General features: G+C 44.2%; 1 protein-coding gene across 3 annotated transcripts; it reads right to left on the reverse strand.

Annotated features, from left to right (window-relative positions):
* Positions 1-1,297: 1,297 nt before the first annotated feature.
* Positions 1,298-19,917, reverse strand: CARM1 (coactivator associated arginine methyltransferase 1). Of its 3 annotated transcripts, none has more exons than XM_088479036.1 (16): positions 19,739-19,917; positions 13,123-13,245; positions 10,966-11,072; positions 9,189-9,293; positions 8,991-9,101; positions 8,732-8,909; positions 8,241-8,331; positions 8,064-8,145; positions 7,884-7,969; positions 7,691-7,780; positions 7,249-7,386; positions 7,053-7,142; positions 6,864-6,976; positions 5,381-5,530; positions 3,892-3,960; positions 1,298-3,797 (listed from the first exon to the last, which is right to left on the reverse strand). In XM_088479036.1, exons 1-16 carry the CDS (start codon positions 19,869-19,871, stop codon positions 3,661-3,663), a joined length of 1,803 nt encoding a protein of 600 aa, XP_088335162.1. In that variant the 5' UTR covers positions 19,872-19,917; the 3' UTR covers positions 1,298-3,660. The 3 variants fall into 3 exon arrangements, with proteins under 3 accessions (XP_088335162.1, XP_088335161.1, XP_088335163.1); XM_088479035.1 differs by having other exon boundaries at positions 13,123-13,248; XM_088479037.1 differs by having other exon boundaries at positions 5,453-5,530; positions 13,123-13,248; positions 19,739-19,916.
* Positions 19,918-20,329: the final 412 nt, after the last annotated feature.

A 20,329-nucleotide genomic window follows, 5' to 3' on the forward strand; every position in this document is an offset into this window, starting at 1 on the left:
TTACAGTTTACTATTTTTACCACAATATACCACGCCTGAATGAGCATTCCCACATCCATAATGTGGCTTATAATAGAGCTGCAGCAAAATATACACAAAACAAACATATCAAGCCCGGGCAAGGCTACAGTACGTTTACACATCAGTGACTTAGCAATTTAACTCTAAAGGTGCATACACACACAACGATTTTTTTGAACGATTATCGTTAAACGATAATCGTTTGAAAAAATCGTTCACTTTCTGAGTCAAACGATGAACGATTGTTCATGCGCGTTCACGTTTGTAGTTCAGACTTGTCAACGCAACGATTTTCATTAAGTTAATATGCAAAAATCGTTTGTAGTTCATAAAAATCGTTCAATACATTTAAATGAACATGGTAAATGAACAACTTTAGTAAACGATTTTAGTTCATTTTTTCAAGGTAGAAAATAGTTTACTAAAATCGTTCATTAACTCAATCGTTGTGTGTGTATGCAGCTTTAAGGTGCCCCATCCACTAACAGACATGAAAACGACTGCACGATTACGACATTGTAATCGTGCAGTCGTTTGTCAGTCTGTGATGAGCCTGCACTGAATGAGCAGTTGTTCAGTGCAGGCTCATCAATCATCTGCAAACATGCTCAACCTGACGTTATCGTCAGGTTGATCAACATGTTTGCACGATGATAATGTCTAAACGACCAGCGGGCATGCACATCACTGGTCGTTTCAGACATTTTTGCAAACGATTGAACGATGTTTATTGTTCAACTCAATGGTATAGTGGATGAGCACCTTGAGTCACCCTTTATTTCAATAAAAGCGCCACTGTATACATGATAACAACAACCCATTCTAATACCCCTTTCAGACTAGAAGCAAAATCCCAGGTCATTGCATGTGAACCAGGGATTTTGCTTAGTTACCCCGGGTAGTAAGAAGGGTTGAACCCGGGATCTACCCGTGTCACGGTGCAGTGTAAAAGGGGTAACCCGGGTCATCCGTCCTGGGATCCATTTACAGCATATGAAGAGCCAGCGTCGGCACTGTACTGATGTGGCCGACCTGGGTATAAAGCCGCCTGTCTGAAAAGGGTTTCAGCTGGGTCACACTCAGGTTGGACCCGCGTTCAAAATCACGGGTGCAATCTGGCATTTTTATTTAAAAGGTGCATTAGTGACCACCCTCGCTAGATTTTGTGCATGTCATTTTCAGAAGCATGGCTGGTCTGGACTCTGTACAGCAAGAGGATCTTTACCTGGATGGTTCCGAATGATATCAACTATAACTAAATAAACACCACCACGCCTGAAAAAAAAATCCCTCCCAACTTTATTGAACACTATAGACAGACTTAAGAACAGCGTCTGTGTTAGCAATGGCTTCCTACTTATCTTTCGACATTACCTCTGAAAATCCATCCTAAAGCGACAGTCTGCCATCCCATTGAATACAGAGATAAATGACATGTTAATGATGATATGTTGCATGATGTAATTTACATTTCTTATTTAAAATTGAAAAAAAAAAAAGAAAAAAAAAAAAAAATCCTAATTACAGAGGAGAAAATGAGAAAACACCAACCAGAAAGTAGAAAGGATCATCATTTTTACACACAGCCCTAATACTATAGGAATCAATTCAGAGACTATTGAGAATATAAACATAGAAAAAAAAAAAATTAACTGGACGGACACATTCAGAACATGCTTTATCCACTTTGCAGCAAAGTTGGAAAAGCAGAGGTAGAGGATGGGGGACTGAGGAGAGTCCAGCTTAACGGAATCCGGGAAAACAGACTGCCATGAGTCCAGCGAGAGATTTACATTTACTTCTGCACGTCCTGGCCCCTCCAGCCATGGAAAAGACCCAAAGTCCAGCAGCCACAATCTCACCGTAGAGCCATATACATACTTAGTGCTTTGTACATCAAACTCAGCTGCAGCCAATTACGATTCTATTCCCTACGCCCTCGCAACCTGACAGGCTCCCAGCAAGTGATATTCCAGCAATGTCTGGTCAGTACAGCAGCAACCCAACTCGGACTTAATGAAACAGTAAGACAGGGGAGTGGGGGCAGGACAACAGATTGACACGGAAAACTGTTCCAGCTGGGTCTAGAGTGATTGAGAATGGACAGCTATCATTCTGTTTAAACACTGTCCTCGCAATTCAAGCGGCAAATTAGATGCCTCCCTACCTAAATCTTGAGTTTTAAAGATTCTGTTTCCAGAAAAATAGAAAAAGGTTTGGAATACAATCTGGCTGTATTTCTCCAAGTGCCAACCCTACCTTTACAAATGACACTTTCACTGTTACACTGTACAGACTAAATGCATGCCATTACAATGTCATAAGCTACATTCTTCTGCATTGGTATTCGGAAGTACAAATGGCCCATTACCAATACATGTAATGATGCAAACATCAATTCTAATCAAGTTTTTCAATTCAGTTTTTTTTTTTTTAAAAAGAATAAATTAAAGGGGGGTGGGGGAGGGGGGGGGGATTCACTGCTTCTTAGTTGCTTTTATGCATAACTGTATCCCTAGCATTTCGGTTTACATTGGCGACAGTAACCTAAGTATTCCTGCACTCCGTGAAGACAGCCATTCTGACCAGAACCAATACCCAGCAGCCAATCATGTCCCGACAACGTGTGATATCACCAAGTCAAGATCGCAGGGATATTGGAAAACGGCAAGCACAACGGCATCTGTAAAAACTGGTACACATCGTAACCCTCCATAGACTGTAAAGCGTACATATTGAGCCTAATCTGCAAGCATGAACCCTAATTTCATTGGAACAGCAAAATTTAATGAGATGTCCAACTTTTCTCCTAGATACCAAACACCGGCAACTAAATAAACAGGCCCATGTCTAGAATAACTGTACCGGAGGGGTCTGTGTAGTTTGAACTTGATCCAACCCCATCCTAATGTAAAGCACATATTACTGCAAATATGGGGAAGGAATAAGTCTAACTAAGAGGGAAGAGCGATATTTGCTTCCCAAAGGGCAGAAACTAGCAGCTGGACTTAAATGAACGGTTAAAATATTCCCCACCTACTTATATAGCCTCACGTCCCCTTTCCTTGGACAGAGAGAGGTAACACAACTCCTGTGTTGTGGCATGGTCCGCTTGTAAAGCCTCCTTCAACTCCCCCCTTTCAATGTACAGAATCATAATACTAATTCACAGCAATGCCCGGGGGGCCATTAAGAATGATGAGTCCAGTATACAACACCTGCACATGCTGAAAGAGCAATACATGATATTTTTTTTCCTTCTCCTTGGTAATGTACAGGCAATTTCTCACGACCTCCACTCGCAGTATTTTTTTTTTTTTTATGACACTGCATGATATTTTTAGTATTTCTTTAAAAAAAAATGTACAAGTCCATTATTTCGGAAAGCAAAGCGTCTTGCTTTGTGTTATGGTACAAATGGAAATAGGATTAGCATACGGGATGGGGATACATGGAGGAGCGGGAGGGAGTAAAGGATCGCAGAGTTCTGCTGATAGGTTCTGCAAAGAGAAGGATGAGGCAATGCAGAGAGAGCTCTGCGTCATTTGGTATCCTGTTGCTGTCAGTTTGAAGAGAGGTCGGGGGGGGGGGGGGGGGGTAGATAAGAAGCAGAGGGTTGTGGGGCAGGGTGAGCCTTTTTTAACTGCCGTAATGCATTGTGTTGGTATTGATAGACATAGGGGAAGCCATAGAGATGGCTGGCCCACCCATGGTGAACTGGTTGTTGACTGGGTAGTGGGTGGAGGGGTTGGAACCAGCTTGTCCTGTGGCCGATCCTGGAAAGAAAAACAAAATAAGTTCACAAAACTGCCCCAAACACCACGCTACCCCCAGACTGCCCAGCGAGGAACGCGGGGTGTGAATGCTTACCTTGCACGATGCCTGTGCTCATGATAGATCCCATTCTGGAGTGGGTGTGATTAACGATTCCCGTGTTAGCTGCAAGGAAATGGGGGAGGAGTGGAAGTGGAGACGGGAAAGTTATAGGAAACATCATCGGCTACAGACATTTCCCCCACAGTAGCCTAATGACACAGAACTTACTGCAGTCCATGCTTAGTGACGTGTGAATGGGCTATTGTACGTCACTGAGGCACAAGACTTCCTATCAATACACTAGGAACCAGTGACTTCACGGAGGAACAGAATTCTAGTGTACCAATATGCTTCAACATGGGAGCCTACGCCGTACAGGGGCCTAATAGTTTATCACATGATGGATGAATGCAGCACCAATTACAGGCTCTTCTCTGTCAAGATCCTATTAATACTCATTTACGCCCCAAGATGGTACCTTGAACACCACATTGTTCTTGTCCAGCGAGTCCCATAACTGACCGCTTCCCTTTAATAAATTCCAACCCTTCCCAATAATTACACTCCTTGCTAATTGCCCTTTCACTCTCTTTGGCAGGGTTTTGAGACTCAGTCAGGACATCTGCAGAACAACACAATAGGAGACATCCGACACAGCAGCACAATATTGTAGGAGGGGGGAATGGGGGGGGGGGGGTCCTGGCTATGGGCACGGAAATATGGGAAATGATGAGGATCATAAGTCAAGGTATTACCCTAGGAGGCAACCATTCCCAGGAGGTGACTTCATACAGAGTATAGCCCTTTACTAGGAGTTCTTTAGGTAGTGATCTGATGACTTTCCAGTGGGTAAAGTGATCCATGAAATGATTAGGAGGAAAGCCTCTGAGGTGTTAAGGGAGTAGATGAACTACGCCTTGGAGAGAGAAACTAAAGGTGGGTACACACAGTACGATGTGTACACACAGATGCGACAGACGGTCCAAGGGCCGACATTACAGGCGGTCCCTAAACACGAGACGATCCACTACCCGACCTCCCGGTTTTACCGCTGCGCCGCCCCTCCCGCTATAATGCTACATGTGATAGTCAGTCGATTCGCCTGGTCTTTTGGACACTCAGAAAGATAAGGCGAAGCGACAGACAACCCCACGGGAGCATGCAATGCACGATATCGTGCATACACACAGAACGATATTGCAGAACTATTGTTCCAATCCGTCGGATCGTTGGCAATATCGTTCCGTGTATAGGGGCCTTAACAATCAGAACCCAATTGTCATTTTTCAAAGCCTGTAAGCTGACAGCTAGGAGATGATTGTTTGCTACTTTATTTCTCTCCAAGGCTTGGTACATCTACCCCTAAGTCACTTAGCAACATGTCTAACGAACAGTGGCACGAAGGTCGCGCCCTAAACCCAACCCGTGATCGACATGCAGTAGAACAACATTTCTGGAAAAACAGCCTAAGGATGAAGCTTCTGTGTAAGTACAGGGTTCAGAGGGAGTAGTAGTTACGAGAGAAGGGAGATTATGGTATTACTGGAGGTTCCGAGGGTCAGGTCTTGGGGCTCCAGGTGCAGAGATGGAGAACACACGGCCGCAGGCTGCTCACCTAAAGGGATGAGGTTACTGTGGCTGATGCCTGAGCTTCCAGCTATAACACTGCTGAGATCATACGCCGTGGGCATTCCTGCCAACATAGGCCGTCGTCCAGGCACAGAAGAGAGAAAAAGACAAAGAAAGAAACCATTATCAAAAGATCATGTACTACATTTTTTTTTTTTTTTTTTACAATATACTGTTCACTTTTTACTGTCTTGGATGTGAAAACAAATGACAATTTAACTTGTGAGATTACAGAATTGCTGCTGACACCTTATATATTAAGAATATTTGCAAATCACCTTTTTAATTGGGGGATACGATTTTTTTTATAATGCATATCTCTTGCAAATAAGCAGCTATTAGTGTGGATGAAGACTATAAACCTCACAAAAGGTCAATGAGGGCTATTTTTACTAAGCGGCAGGTTTTCAAATATGAAGTGCAAAACTATTGCCTTTAATAGGATACCCCTTTTTATAACCTGCCAGCAATTCAGGTGATAAACGGCGGCTTAGAAAAACCGCCACTTAAATATAGTGTAGACATCAAAGCGCCAAAACATTTATTACAGCAAAATGTTAACCTACACATTTTGTAGAACAAATTTGCCCATATCGTATTTTTCTACGTGCAGTGACATAACTACATGTCCCAGTAGTTCTCCCTTATCGTGCACGGTCACTGGCATAGCGCTGATTTAATGCGCACTTCCTGACGCTTCCTAGGTTCTCTCGCATTCGCAAGGATTTAAGCAGAGAGTTTTGAAGGCTGTTGCATTTTTCCCATTGGCCATGCTAAAATGTATACTCAAAACCCAGTGGTTCCCAAACTCGATCCTCAAGGCACCCCAACAGTTCAGGTACACGCCTGAGCACAGATGGTTAAATAAATTGGACTGAGGTACTAATTTAACATTCCAGGTTAAGAAAATCCATGCTTGAGCACAGGTGGTTTGAGTGCCTTGAGGACTGAGCTGGGGAACCACTGCCGAAACCTAAGTGAGTGAGGGACTTGCTTATTTATCATACCTTGTAGCAATACAAAGATACTCTATTATGTGTGCAGTAGAACGTTTCATGGAAGTTTTTAACCTAACTTGCAGTCATGCGAGTACCCTTGTACTACCAAGGTATAATATTTATCCAATAGGTCATTATAACATCATGGTATATGATTGTACAAATGTGCAGTATTATTAATGTAGGGAGTGCTTTATCAGTACAAACTTCCACATTCGGTGCAAAACTTACTATGTCGGTAGCAGTGTTGGATTAAGAATATGGAAGTTATCCTATGCGCAATAAGCAGTAGTATAATTCATGCAGGAAGCAAGAACTTGCAGTAACTGTTCTTAAAGGGACAGCACAGTGGATGTGACCATAACATAACCTGGATGCGGCTCTGCTGTCCTCACTCACCTCCCATGCCCATTCCTGTGTTCATGGTGTACGCCCCTCCGGTGTTCCACATATTCTCAGAAGGCGAGGAGTAGTGCGAGCCAGGCGGAGGAGAGGGAGTGCTGCCGGTGTACCTGGAAGAGAGTCACCCAGCTAATGGACTGCTGCGAACATAAGGGTAACCTATCCATTAACAGATGGGGTACTCACCTAAAGAAGGGGTTCTTCAGATCCAGCAGGTTACTTGATTTGGACCCAGTCTGATCCACCTGAGCAACAATACTGATGTCATAACTCTGCCTGTGAGAAAGACGGAGAGGGGGGAACATGAGATGCCATACGAAGGGCAGAGACACGTATGAAGCCTGGACATCACTACAGGGAGATAAATCACGGAGCCTCCCACCTCTTATTAGCGATTAGAAGAACCGTCCCAGACAAAGTATCTCCGGCTTTGGTGAAGAGCGGTGACTGTAATAGGCAGCGCACCTGGTACCAGTGAGTGAGGGGTTCAGTGGGGGCCGTGGAAAGCCAGACAGTCATTCTGGTGGCAGAAACACAAGAATAAAATAAATCACATTTTAATCCTTCGCTTTCAGATCTGTAGATTGCAGCTTATTCTCTACCCTATAGCATGTAATGCAATGTTCATCACATTTTCATCATGCACCTTGGAATAAAGTGCTGGACAGCTAATAGCATGCATTACTAAAGTAGTTCTCTTTATGCGGTTGTTCCATCCAACAACACAAACCACGGCGAGCTTTATAGGGGGCAAAAATTAGTACAGCCGATTGGCTCAAGCTACAGCTGCCCCCTGCCAACCCACGCCCCAGGTGCCCACTCACATGGATCCAATGAAAGCCACATCAAACCAGAACGCCAACCCATGGACCAGACCAGAATGGAGCATGTGGAAAGAGAAGGGAATCTCTATCCTGTGGGATAGAACAGTTGCTGAGTACACACGGTATCCATAACTACTGTAGATTTGACGCTACACAACCAATACGCTCATTGCCATCCTCACAAATCTACTACCTGTGCAAATCGGACTCTTTGGCATCCAGGAAATTCACTGTATACTTCACGGATTTGGCCATCAGGATTCGAATATCGAAAGTGTCCTAAAGAGAGGGAAGGAGATGGAGGTGAATGAGGACGGGAAAAAAAAAAACCCAGGGAGTGGAACGAGTCCTTGCCGAGCTCCATCCCACATACCACAACTGGCTGTTTGAAATATTCATCCACAGCAGCGCCACGCAGTGCGGAGAGGTCTACGCCATGGAAGGATGGCTGATACCTGCAGAAAAAGGTGGTGCGGTTAAGTAAATAAGCGTTGTTGGATTTGGACATGGAGCTCAGGTCTGGCAGTGGAAGGGTCTCTTGGAAACTTACCAGAAGTTGGCTTTTGTGAACTGCTCCATATAGAGCTGCTCATCTGTGAATGGTGCTAGGTGAACATCTCCGATCGTTGGAAACATGTTACCTGGGAAACAAACAATATTAGGGACTGGTGAAATAAACTGCGGACCTCTTATAAAAGGAAAGCTTGATGTGTGAGTGATTCACATGAATGTTGCCTCATTCCTGATTGCCTAAAGCAATGGGATGATCTGGGTAGCAGCCGCTGTTCACATACCAGGACCAATTATTAGTGTGTGGACCACTGGACTCATCAGCCATGCAAGGGCATGACGGTGGGTTAAGGTGGCAGTGGGCACTCACAAAAGGGGTAGGGGGGATATATTTGGGTGAAACCTATAGCAAATTCTTCATGAAGGGAGTTCCTGAGGTACAAATAAGGATCAGTTGCCAGCACCACGTGAAATTTGCTATAAAGGAATGCACACCACTGAACAGGGATGTGCAATCAATTCGCGGCTTACCAGTGCTTTTAAGGAATTTCTTTGCGTGTAAGTAACTCTCCAGCATCCTCTCATTGAAGAGCATGTATCCCATTGGTTCGGAAATAATAATGTCCACCTGTTCCGGAAGAGAGACCTCCTCCACCTTTCCTGGGATCACCACGATGCGATCAGTCAGATTGTTACTCTTCACCAATAGCTGCAGAAGATACCAGACAATAAAAGTAGTGAAAAAACCATCGGCCTTGCTGTGTGCTAACCATGTGGACATCATGCTTACCTCTGCGTGTTGTGCCATGCTGCTGGCTTCCACAGCATACACCTTGCGAGCACCAGCCTGGACTGCAAAGAAGGACAGGATCCCTGAACCACAGCCAACGTCCAAGACAACCTGACAGAGAAGAGGGAGATGGGAGAGTGAATACTAGCACCTGATAGATAAAGAGTGCGTGCTGGTTATAGGTCCTTTGCTGTTCACCTTGTCTTTGAAGTCTGTGTGGTTCTGCAGGATGGCTCTCTGGTAAGTGCCTGTCCGCACATAATCCTGCATCATGTTCTGTTGCTGTGACAGGTAGCCATAAAACTGCCGGGGGCGAGAGGGAGAGACAGAAGGATAAAATAAAATGTTAGATGGATTAGACAGTTCATGGGAGAGTGTCAACACAGAGAGGGAAGTGCCCGTCGGGGTTACAAATTAAGGGGGAACATCACGTTAAAATCTCAGCAATTTGATCTATTGAAGTTGTAAAATGATTTATTAGGACCGGTGTATAAACTGGCAACAAAGCAGCTCAGCATCTATTATAAACAGACCATGTTATCCAATCAGATGAGAAGGAGTAAGGGAGTCGCATGAGAGAGCTTAACAAACTGACAAACTTGTACACTGTAAACGTGTACAAAGAGCATTTCTAAAAGCTGTATTTTAGCCATAAGGACTCAGAAAAAAAACAATGATTTGCATATTGGTTGGGGAGTCATGAAGCTAAATATGACTTCTAACTTTACATGGATGGGAACCTTTTTTTTTTTATGAGTTCCGAAATTTGGTAAGTTTATTCATTTTACAATGTATTTTAAACAGAATGGATTCTACTGCTGCTTACAATGATCAAAACATAATGACTAAAGCAGTGACGTGCGGTGAGGTCAAGGGGGGCACACATGGAGATGGGTCTGTGCTGGGAGACTGTCTTACCCCCTACTCACTGAAATTCTCCTCTCACTTCACTAAGCTTCATTGTCCACAGATTCTCCTACCTGCATCACCAGGTTTCCTCTTGCTGCTGCTGACAGCTCCGATCTCTAAACATTGCAGTGCACTTCCTGGTCACATGACACATCCAAGGTGTCCTTCAGTTCTGAAGGCACGCCCCCATACCCACAGGTATGCCTCTATTAGCCCTCTTTCTGTGCAGCTTACTGCCCGTGGTGTAGCCCTGCTCCCTGCAGTCCCAGGGAGCTCCACAAATCTGGTGAGCGTTAACTATAAAAATGCCTACCCTGACTGCACGTCCCTGGACTATAGTATGTGCTCATACACTCATCCTCAACTAAACAGAGACTGGCAATTACTAGCCAATTACTTATGTATAAAAGGTACAACAGATGTACACCAGACACCAATGTGAATGCTACTGATGCATCTGGGATTTCTGCAAAATGGTGGCCTCCTAATCAACACTGAACCCCCTACCCCCCATTGTGATTGTCCAATCATAAGGGGAGTATCTACTTAGCGAGTTTTATGGACGATTGAACGATAACGATCGTTCAATCGTTTGCAAGAGTGTCTAAAACGACCAGTGATGCGCGTGCCCGCTGGTCGTTTAGACATCTATCATCTTTCCAATATGCTGGTCAACCTGACGATAACGTCAGGTTCAGCATGTTTCCAGATGATTGATGACCCTGCACTGAACGACTGCTGGCTCATCACACGACTGAACGATTACAATGTCATAATCGTGCAGTAGTTTTCAGATCTTGTAGTGGATACCCGCCTTTACATTTGATATAAAGTTTAATAGGGCACATGCCAGCTTATTTGTTAAAGGCATAAAATTGATAGAAAAATGCTTGCAGGGCAGAAAGCGAATGAAGGAAGCCTCTCAGGAGCGGGGACAGAGCGACATGCAGCCGGACGCACCATTATGGAGGTGGCTTTCAGAATGGTCTGAGGAGACTACACCTGTCTAGTAATGTATTGGGTTTTGTACATGTCCCTCCAGCATTTAAACAGTGGGATGTATTACCTGGAAGTACTGCACCGCTGAAGACTCCTCTGTGCGCTCACTAAACACACTTTTATCCAGAGATGAACACCTGCAGTGCTTGATAATGTTGTAAAATGAACAGAAATCTACAGAGGGAGAAGATAACACTTATTTACAGACAGTATAGAGAACACAGTCATCCACTGGGAGAGAGGACCAAAGCTGGGCATCCGCTATACAATTATCTGTCAGATATCTGTCCTATCTGGCTGGTTGGAATGAAAACCTGGTAATGTATGGGAGCAAATGACAGTCGTCCATTTGCTCACAAACACTGGAAAATAGCCAAAAATGGTCGTTCAGACAAATTGGTTAAAACACAAAAATGTAACCAATTCGAACAATTTTTTTTATCCTTTTTTCAGTGTTTAAAACTATATGATCGACTGTCACTTGCTCCCATACATTACCCTGCTTTAGTCTCATCTCAGTGGTTATCACATAAAGCACTCTGATAGCCATACTGTGAGATTTGAACAAAGCTTTTGTCTCTTTTTGGATTATGGCCCTCCATTACAGACGATGATAATACAGGGGTCAATCATTTTAACCTGGACAAACCATACTGCTACACAACAGGTGAAATGCATTTTTGCTGCTTTGACGCAGGGACCCTGCAGCATGCTTTTACATGTAGTGCGCAAAAACGTTGTAGTGTCAAGGTGCAAAATTGCATCTTATAGTTCGATGTTACTCTCGACTCTTACTAAAGCCATTTGTATATCCCTGTAGAGGAACCAATATGACAGACCCCACCATATAACTGGAAGCATGCACAGAGCAGTTTACATCCGATTCTTACAAAAGATCGAGTTTGCGGCAAGTAGACAGAACGTACCTGCCTTTATATACAAGTTCCAGCTAACCCTATGTTATGTTATATGAAAATGCTAATATCAATGTGCCCCTAACCACCTTAAATACGGATACAATGTAACCACCTCATCATCCCTGAAAAAGGCTGCCAGTGCCGGCCGAAACGCGTTGGAGACACCGAGGCAAAACATCTGACAAGCTCTGCTATTCCAGACTGAGAGGAGAAGAGAACCACGACGCACTCCTGCCGCCACCAGCTTCCACACACTACTTGATGGGACCCCAGCCTGCGGCAGTCTGATCAGCCACACCAGCCGGTAACCCATCTCCCTCGGGCACATACCTGACCCGTGGCCCGTCCATCCGCTTTGCCGACGCGGAGGTTTTCCCTCGGCCCCGGCAGCGAGGTGGTGACATCGGTCAGTATCACGCAAGTACGGGAGACCAGTGTTCGTCCACAGGCAGCGGGCGCTACATCCCGGCTGCCGTGACTGGTGGGCTGCTCATACCTGGAAACTTGCTCCGGGCTGGTGAGGCGCTCTTGACTGTGCCCAAGGGGACCCCAATTGTCATCTGGCAAGCAGTGAAGCTGGCCTTGTGCGGGCCACGCATACAGCAGAGCTGGAGTCAAAGTGGTTATCACCACACTGAATGGATTTATCAGGCTAGAATACTATCTAGGACTTACCATATGGTTACTACATGTTTACACAGATACTGCATCATCTTGCTTAGTTAAGGACAATGGAATTTATCACACACTTATAAGTACAGGAGGATCTGACTGCTTAGCAATAACTCTTGGATCCCTTGTTATTTACATAATTTTAATTGCTTATTTTCTACATCTCGATTTTTAAACTTTTTTGTATAATTTACTCCCACATTGTTGCCCTCACCTGTCCACCCCTTCTTCCCTAGTGTGCCGTTACTGTGTTAGTAATTATACTGTATATTTATTACATTTGAACTAACCCACTACCTTTTATGTGGGAATAAAACTCACACCAATTATCATTCTTATCACTTCCGGTTGTATGTTGCATGTCTAGTCTAATTATCGTGACATTTTATTATTTTCTTGATATTAGCATTTTCATAAAACATAACATAGGGTTAGCTGGAACTTATATATAAAGGCAGAAGACCATACCTCATATGATTGAGCGCTCGCTGGTACAAACATTTTTACATGTTTGTTTCTTCCTTTGAATATCTTAAAGGTTGAGTGGTGACCTTATCAGTAAGCTGCTCCTATTTATACCAACGGTATTGTTGACTAGAGCGCACGTACCTATTTCTATTTTCAGAAGAACGTACCTGCCGGGGTGGCGAACTGTACCAGGACACTATTACAGCCCAGAGTGACGATGAAGGACTGCTTCCCCACTCGGCTGCACTCAGTGTCCGCACTGATGGTGCACTTGAACACGCAGACATTTTCTGCTATGTGGGAAATACAAGAGGAAGAGAGACAGCCATTAAAAGGATATAGATAGATAGATATCACCCTGCTGAAACATTTCCTATACAAATTTCAATTTACAATTGTGCAAGTTCCTTGTAACAATTGTGATGGGGCGTCACCATCGGCCAACGCGTCATTTCCACCACTGAACACTTGTACAGTGAGTCATGTGATCAGTGACATCGCTACTCTCCAAGTATATAAACAAAAACACTGCACTTGTCAAATAAAAGGATTCATTTAACACTTATCTTGTCATTGTAAAATGTTAGCTGTAGGAAACGGCACTATAGACTACTTGGCTGCCGAATTCTCCTCCCCTAACTCAGACTCATCTACTCCTAACTCCCCACAAGGGCATCTAACTTGGATGCTGACGCCCTGCTGCTTGTTGAGTGCTATGAAGGCTAATGCAGCAATGTTTATAAACCATGTCCTTGTCCTGCATTGCATTGTACTGTTAATATCGGTTTTCTTGCGTTCTCATGTACTTAGTAAGGCGCTGTGGCACTCTTGTGGCACCATATCAAGGATAATAATAATTCTGGATGCCGGCAGCTCATGGGAAGGTGTTAGCGGCGTCCAGCACCCATACATACTATAACAGTCTGCATCATTGCACTGAACAGCATCTGTGCTCTACAACATAGATTTAAGACTTTTTGTCTCCACTAAAATTACCATGACAAAGGCAGCTTCATTCTCCCCACGCCTTTATAGGTTAGGGAGAATCATTAGTCTTATGCAGTCTTTTGTCAGACCACCACAAAGTCCCAGAGAGGGGTCCCTCCGTCACCAGGTTGGTGACAATAGGATGAGGCTCTTTTTACTCACTCAAACCCCCCCCCTGAATTTTCAGGCCTGCAGAGAGGGACAATGGGTAGACACAATCCCCAGTGCATCTCTATAGGGAAAGGATTGCCAACCACCCCAGCACTACATATATCTATCATATAATGGAAACATAAAATGTGAGCAGACACCACCCTCCAGCCATCAATAATAACACACGCGAGGCTTCTGGGATGTTCCTGAAGTACGACTCTTTAAACGTCATATGTTATGGCACAGCACCTCGGGGATACGTGGAAGGGCTTACACATGGAAGAGGATAACTGAACATTTCTCAAAGTGCTGCAACTTATCAAGTATTAAGTACACTGGGTTTGAACAGTAAGGCGTATAGTAAGAGTCAAATATCCAGGAGCTCCCCCCCCCCCAAAGAAAAAAAATTATCCTGCACTCACTGACAGTTAATATTCCTCCCTATCATTGATAACTAATAAAAAGTTCCAATTATAACAACAAGATGTAGGTGCCCCACTGACATATACATGTGTCAGCCCACAATTGAGGCTCTTTCAGATACTTATTTTGGTAGTATCAGTGTCCTGCCCTACAGGAATGGGTTAATATTCACAGCGCCTGCAGCATTTTACACAAGGCCCCAGTGACCCATGCCTGTGCGACCAGGCACAGTATGCACAGTTACGTCATGGCTGAGAATACAGCCGCGGCCTGCAGACAGTCTTCTATGTGGCACTCACGGAATTACTGACCTATACATAATACCAAATAGATGTGCGCAGTAAAATGAGGTGACAAGAGGCGTCACCACCTTTCCTTAGCACAGTGCTGCTCAAACGCTGTCCTCAAGACACAGTAACTGTCCAGGTTTTAAGGCTATCCAAGCTTGAGCACAGATGGTAAAATGAAAAATAACAGTCAAGTCACCTGAGCTCAAGCATGGATATCCTTAAACCCTGGACAGTTAGTGTCAGGCATGTGAAGGACTATTGGACAGATAGTGATTGTTTCACAGTTAAGAGACATCTTTTTTGGAGGCGTAGGTTAAGCTCGAAACAGACATCCAAATTGAGACAATGCTTTCTTAATCATGTCCCTCGCATCCAAAATAAATGGTGTGGGGGGGGGGTTCTTTCTCAGCTTGGGATCCCCAATTACATGTATTAGAGGGCAGGCTTGTGTCTTTTCATGCCCATTCAAGAGAGCATGGGAGTGACCGATTAAGCACATGGGTTCATGTGACAGGAGTCCAACAATTCTATCTGTGAGGAAAGTATTCTACTTTGAAACAACGGTTTCTAATCAACAGAATCAAAATGTGGCTAAGAATGGATCTACTTGTTACTGAGAGCTGTACCAGCAGCGTGGAGACAGGCTGGGTGCAAGGGACTTGTAAGGGCAATTTCACACCCGCCGGCAAAGAAACTGGCAGTTTTTTGCCGTGTATTAATTTTAATTAAGCATGAAAACAGATGGGTCCTTTCAGACGGCACGGTCACCGTGTTACAGCCGGGAATATCCACTGATAAAGTTTCAATGTTAAAGTTTGGGAAAACAAAAAAAAAAAAAAAAAGAAAACCAGTAAAAGAAAGTGCGTGAAAGGAAAATATCCACAGGAAAAAAAAAAAAAACGCACAGATTTTGGCCGGCCGGTGAAAACCAGCGGGGGTGAAACAGCCCGAAAGGTTCACAAAGTTGATTTGTGAAAATACTGCTTAAATGCAGGACACATGGTCAAACGTTTGCTCAGGCCACAACATCCAAACCTACTATATAAAGAAGAAAACAAAGCTATGATCTATTTGACACCAGAGCAGGGTCATCCTACCCTTTTTTCCTTGTCTGCATTTGTCTACCGTGTATGTCCATTTTTACAGATGTGTCCTCATACATCTAGAGGTAAATTTACTAAAGCGAGAATTTTTAGGAGTGAGTTTTAAAAGTGATGTTGCCCATAGCAACCAATCAGATTCTAGCTTTTTATCTTCAAGAAGGTGCTAGTTAAATGTTAAGTAGAATCTGATTAGTTGCTATGGGCAACATCACTTTTAAAACTCACTTCTAAAAACTCTCACTTTAGTAAATATACCCCCTAGACTCAATACGCCACACAGCACGACTTGCCTGGCGTGAGTTAGCCGCCAGGTCCTGTGCTACACTGCTAGCATTGGGTGTCTGTTTTGCCAAAAATGCGTCTAAGACACAATGCGCAGCGACTAGGACGCACCAGCGGATACTGCGAATTTGACATGCAACTCACCTCAGTCTGTATATGAAGCACAATGGAACTTGGTATGAAAAAGCTACAGCCACTACATTGTGGCACTTTGTATACGGATTCAGAGACTCAGGGGCATATGTATCAAAGCTTGATGTGAGATAAAATTGTGAGATATACATGACCAACCAACCAGCTCCAAACTATCATTTCTTAAACACAGCCTGTTAAATGTAAGTTAGAAGCTGATTGGTTGGTGATCTATATCTCACATCAAGCTTTGATACATATGCCCCTCAGTCTGTTGGCACTTCCTAGTCACATAATATTGCGACAGAAGCATTTTCATCCAAAAAAAAAAAAAAAAAAAGCAAAAAGACGCCCAGCACTAGCAGAGTCTCCCGGGACCTGACGTGCTTTTTAGCGAGACAACAGCAAATAGTGTAAGGACACATCTATATGTATCTCCTGCTTTCCCCACTGTTATTATTATTATTATTGTGTGTAATTTCCAGGAACTGGACACTGCCAGTATTATACCGCTAAACAGAGTAATCCCTAAACAGATATTATATTGTGCTATTTCCCTCTGTGCTGTGATATATTGCTGATTAAGTGAGAGCACAAAGGCCCGTAATGAAGGAAAAACCTGGGAAGATAACCTGTACAGCTGAGGAGAGGACACTATGGTAAATCAGACAGCTAATAGGAACCGCTCATGAGAAAAAGAAGGCCAAGCAGAAAATCCAACCAATTACAAGCCCCAGGATAATAAATTCTATGTGCACATATTCTGGGGTATTTTAAACTGTTTCAGCTGCTTTATCCTGCAATGGAGGAAACAGGATACATCGCTATTTGGGAAACTCTTTGAAGAGAGTTTTCTCCGGATGGCCGATCAGGTGTGACATTGTGGGAGACGGCTTGACTAACAGGAAGTCCGGGATCACACATGTCCACAAATTCATTTTATTATCCTCATGGCTGGGATCTATTCCAAAAACATCACAGCCAGCATCCTGGAATGTAAAGCTAAATAACACTAAAGCAAAAGCTGACCACACTATGTACTGTGGCACTTCCCAATCAATGTATACCATGGAAATGTTCTGTGTAATGCTAAAGCAGAGTGTGGGCAGCCCTACCAGTAACGCATTGCACTGTACAACACCATCTAGTTTCCAAGCATCACATACCCGGCCACTGGACCACCTGTGCTCAACCATGGACAGCTCTAAAATCTGAACTGTTGGGGAGCCTTGAGGACTGCGTTTGGGAACCTCTGCCCTAAGCACACGGTACGTACCCACTAGACGACAGTGGAACGACTGCACAATTACAACATTGTAATCGTGCAATCATTCTTCATCTGGTGCAGGGGATAATGTGCCCACACTGAACGATATGTTGTTCAATGCAGGCACCCTCTCTCATCCCCGAACATGCCCAACCTTTCGTTATCGGTAGGTTGACCGGCATGTTCTGGGGATGATGGATGTCAAAAACGACCAGCAGGAGCGCACATCGCTGGTCGTTTTTGACAATTTACTGGACAATCTATGTACGATTAATGAGTGATTGAACAATAATGATGTCGTAATCATTCATTTTAATAGTCTCGTGTGTACACACCTTAACATTATTAGAAATATAGCGCACCCCCTACCCTGGGCTACATATGCACACAAATACATTTATCTCACAGTAACACTCAATATGCAAATAGTGCTATGAAGTTCTGCTCTCCCTGTCTCTGCATAACATTATAATAACCTATACCTTGCCTTCCAGCCTCAACAAACAAAAAGGATATATGTTTATGTATACAGCAATCAGCATTATGTATCTACCCTACAACAGTCACATACTAAATATAAGATATTGTATAAATGTCATATCTCCCTCCTATCCTCTAGTCATCACCACTATGGAGCCCCCTTCCCCAGCCTTCAGGACCTATACACATAGGAGAATCCAGCAGTATCTGACTTAATTTGTCATTATACACATTATATTTATCCCTATACAGTGCTACATGCCCTCTCCTATCTTTACGCACAACCTACATGGCGCTACCTGACCTCTCCTGTCTATATGTATAACATATAGCGCTATCTGTGTACCCCTATACAGTGCTACCTACCTTTATGCACTATAAGTATAGCACTAGCTGCCTTTATATAGTATGGGGCTGTTTCTGTGTTGGGAGCAAAAAAAAATAAATGTAAATGTGTATCTAGAACAAACCATGTTGCAATGCTAGGGGTGCAAATACATTTATTTTTTTTGCATGTAAGGTAAAGAGAGGCTGCTTTTACATGTAGCCCACAAATCCTGGACAGCTTTATATTGTGAATTTGGACACGTCCCTCCCAGACCTAATCTCTCTGCACGTTTTACATCTGCCCCACCTGCAGTGAAACATGGTGTTACCAAGGTGCACATTAACTTGCTATCTGTCCTCTCCTGCCTGTGCGCTCTATATGTATAGCACTCTCCTGCCTGTGCGCTCTATATGTATAGCACTCTCCTGCCTTTCACTATGGGGGTGATTCTAAAGGTGCCCATACACGGTGCGATAAAGCAGCCGATCCGACGGATGGGTACGATTTTTCTGCTCTATCGTACAGTGTATGGGCCTGATATCGGACAGAGCGCACCCCCAGGGTCATACATCGCACCCCCAGTCGGCCACCCCAATCGCACCATGTGTGGGGACCGCTCAATGTCGGACCCCCCCATCGCATCGCACGGTGAATATTGCACAGTGCATGGCCAGCAATAGTTGGGAGTAAGGCAAAAAAAAAAAGTGTAGTAACTTTGTACCTAGAACAAACCATGTTGCAATGCATGGAGTTCAAATGTTAGGAGAAAATACTGGACAACTTTATTACACTGCAATTTAGATTTCAGTTTGGATACCACCACCCCCCCACACTTTAAATCTTCCCCTCCTGCTGTGCAACATGTTTTGATAAATAGCCCATATATACCGCTAGCTGCCCTCTCCTGCCTTTGTGCAGTATATAACTACCCCTATAATGCACTAGCTGCCTTCTCCTGCCTGTAAGCAGTCATATGTATATATACCCCTATTTAGAGCTAGCTGCCCTCTCCTGATGTATAGTCTATAAATACCCCTATAGCACAAGCTGCTCTCTCCTGCCTGTATGCAGTATATGTATACCTCTATATAGCCCTTAACTGCCCTCTCCTGCCTGTATGCAGTATATGTATACCTCTATATAGCCCTAGCTGCCCTCTCCTGCCTGTATGCAGTATAAATATTCCCCTATATAGCGCTAGCTGCCCTTTCCTGTCTGTATGCGGTGTAAATATACATCTATATAGCACTACCTGCCCTCTCTTGCCTGTATGCAGTATATGTATACCCCTATATAACGCTAGCTGACCTCTGCCCCCTCCAGGCACCTGAAACGTACCATTATACAGCGCTATATCCCCTCCCCGGGTCTCCAGCCGCAGTTCCCGCTGCTCCGCGTGTCTCTGAATCTCCCCGTTCGCGTCCCCAATACTGAGGAGCCGCACGCCGGGAAACACCGACACCGTCGCCATCTTTACAGAGGCGGGCACAGCGGCCGGCGCGGAGGGTTATGGGAGGGGGAGCACAGCGACACACAGTGGCAAGGAGGGGCATGGTGGGCGGAAGGCTACTCAGCTACTCAATAGAGTTAGTTCAACGAGCGCCATCTTGTGGTGTTAGCAGGTAATTCATCTCCAAGTTAGACAGAGCGGCGCTTTGTCTGATTGAGGGGAGCGCTGAGGACATCTGGAGGTGATAGTGCAGCATGGCAGGCTAGCGAAATACAGTATATATAGACAAACTTCAGGACAAAATAGAAAGAGGACAAAGGAAAGGGGCCTATTCATCAAAACATTATTATCACATGTGACAATTATGGTTTCAACTCGCTGCGAGTTCAAACACAGTTAAGTGGGCATTCATCATGCCTCCTGTTCTAAACTATCACCTCAGTAAAACTGCTATTTCTACGAAGCTTGAAGACAGGCTG

This window comes from Taudactylus pleione, unplaced genomic scaffold (genome assembly GCF_031769625.1).
Source record: "Taudactylus pleione unplaced genomic scaffold, aTauple2 ptg000226l, whole genome shotgun sequence".
Classification (NCBI taxonomy): domain Eukaryota; kingdom Metazoa; phylum Chordata; class Amphibia; order Anura; family Myobatrachidae; genus Taudactylus; species Taudactylus pleione.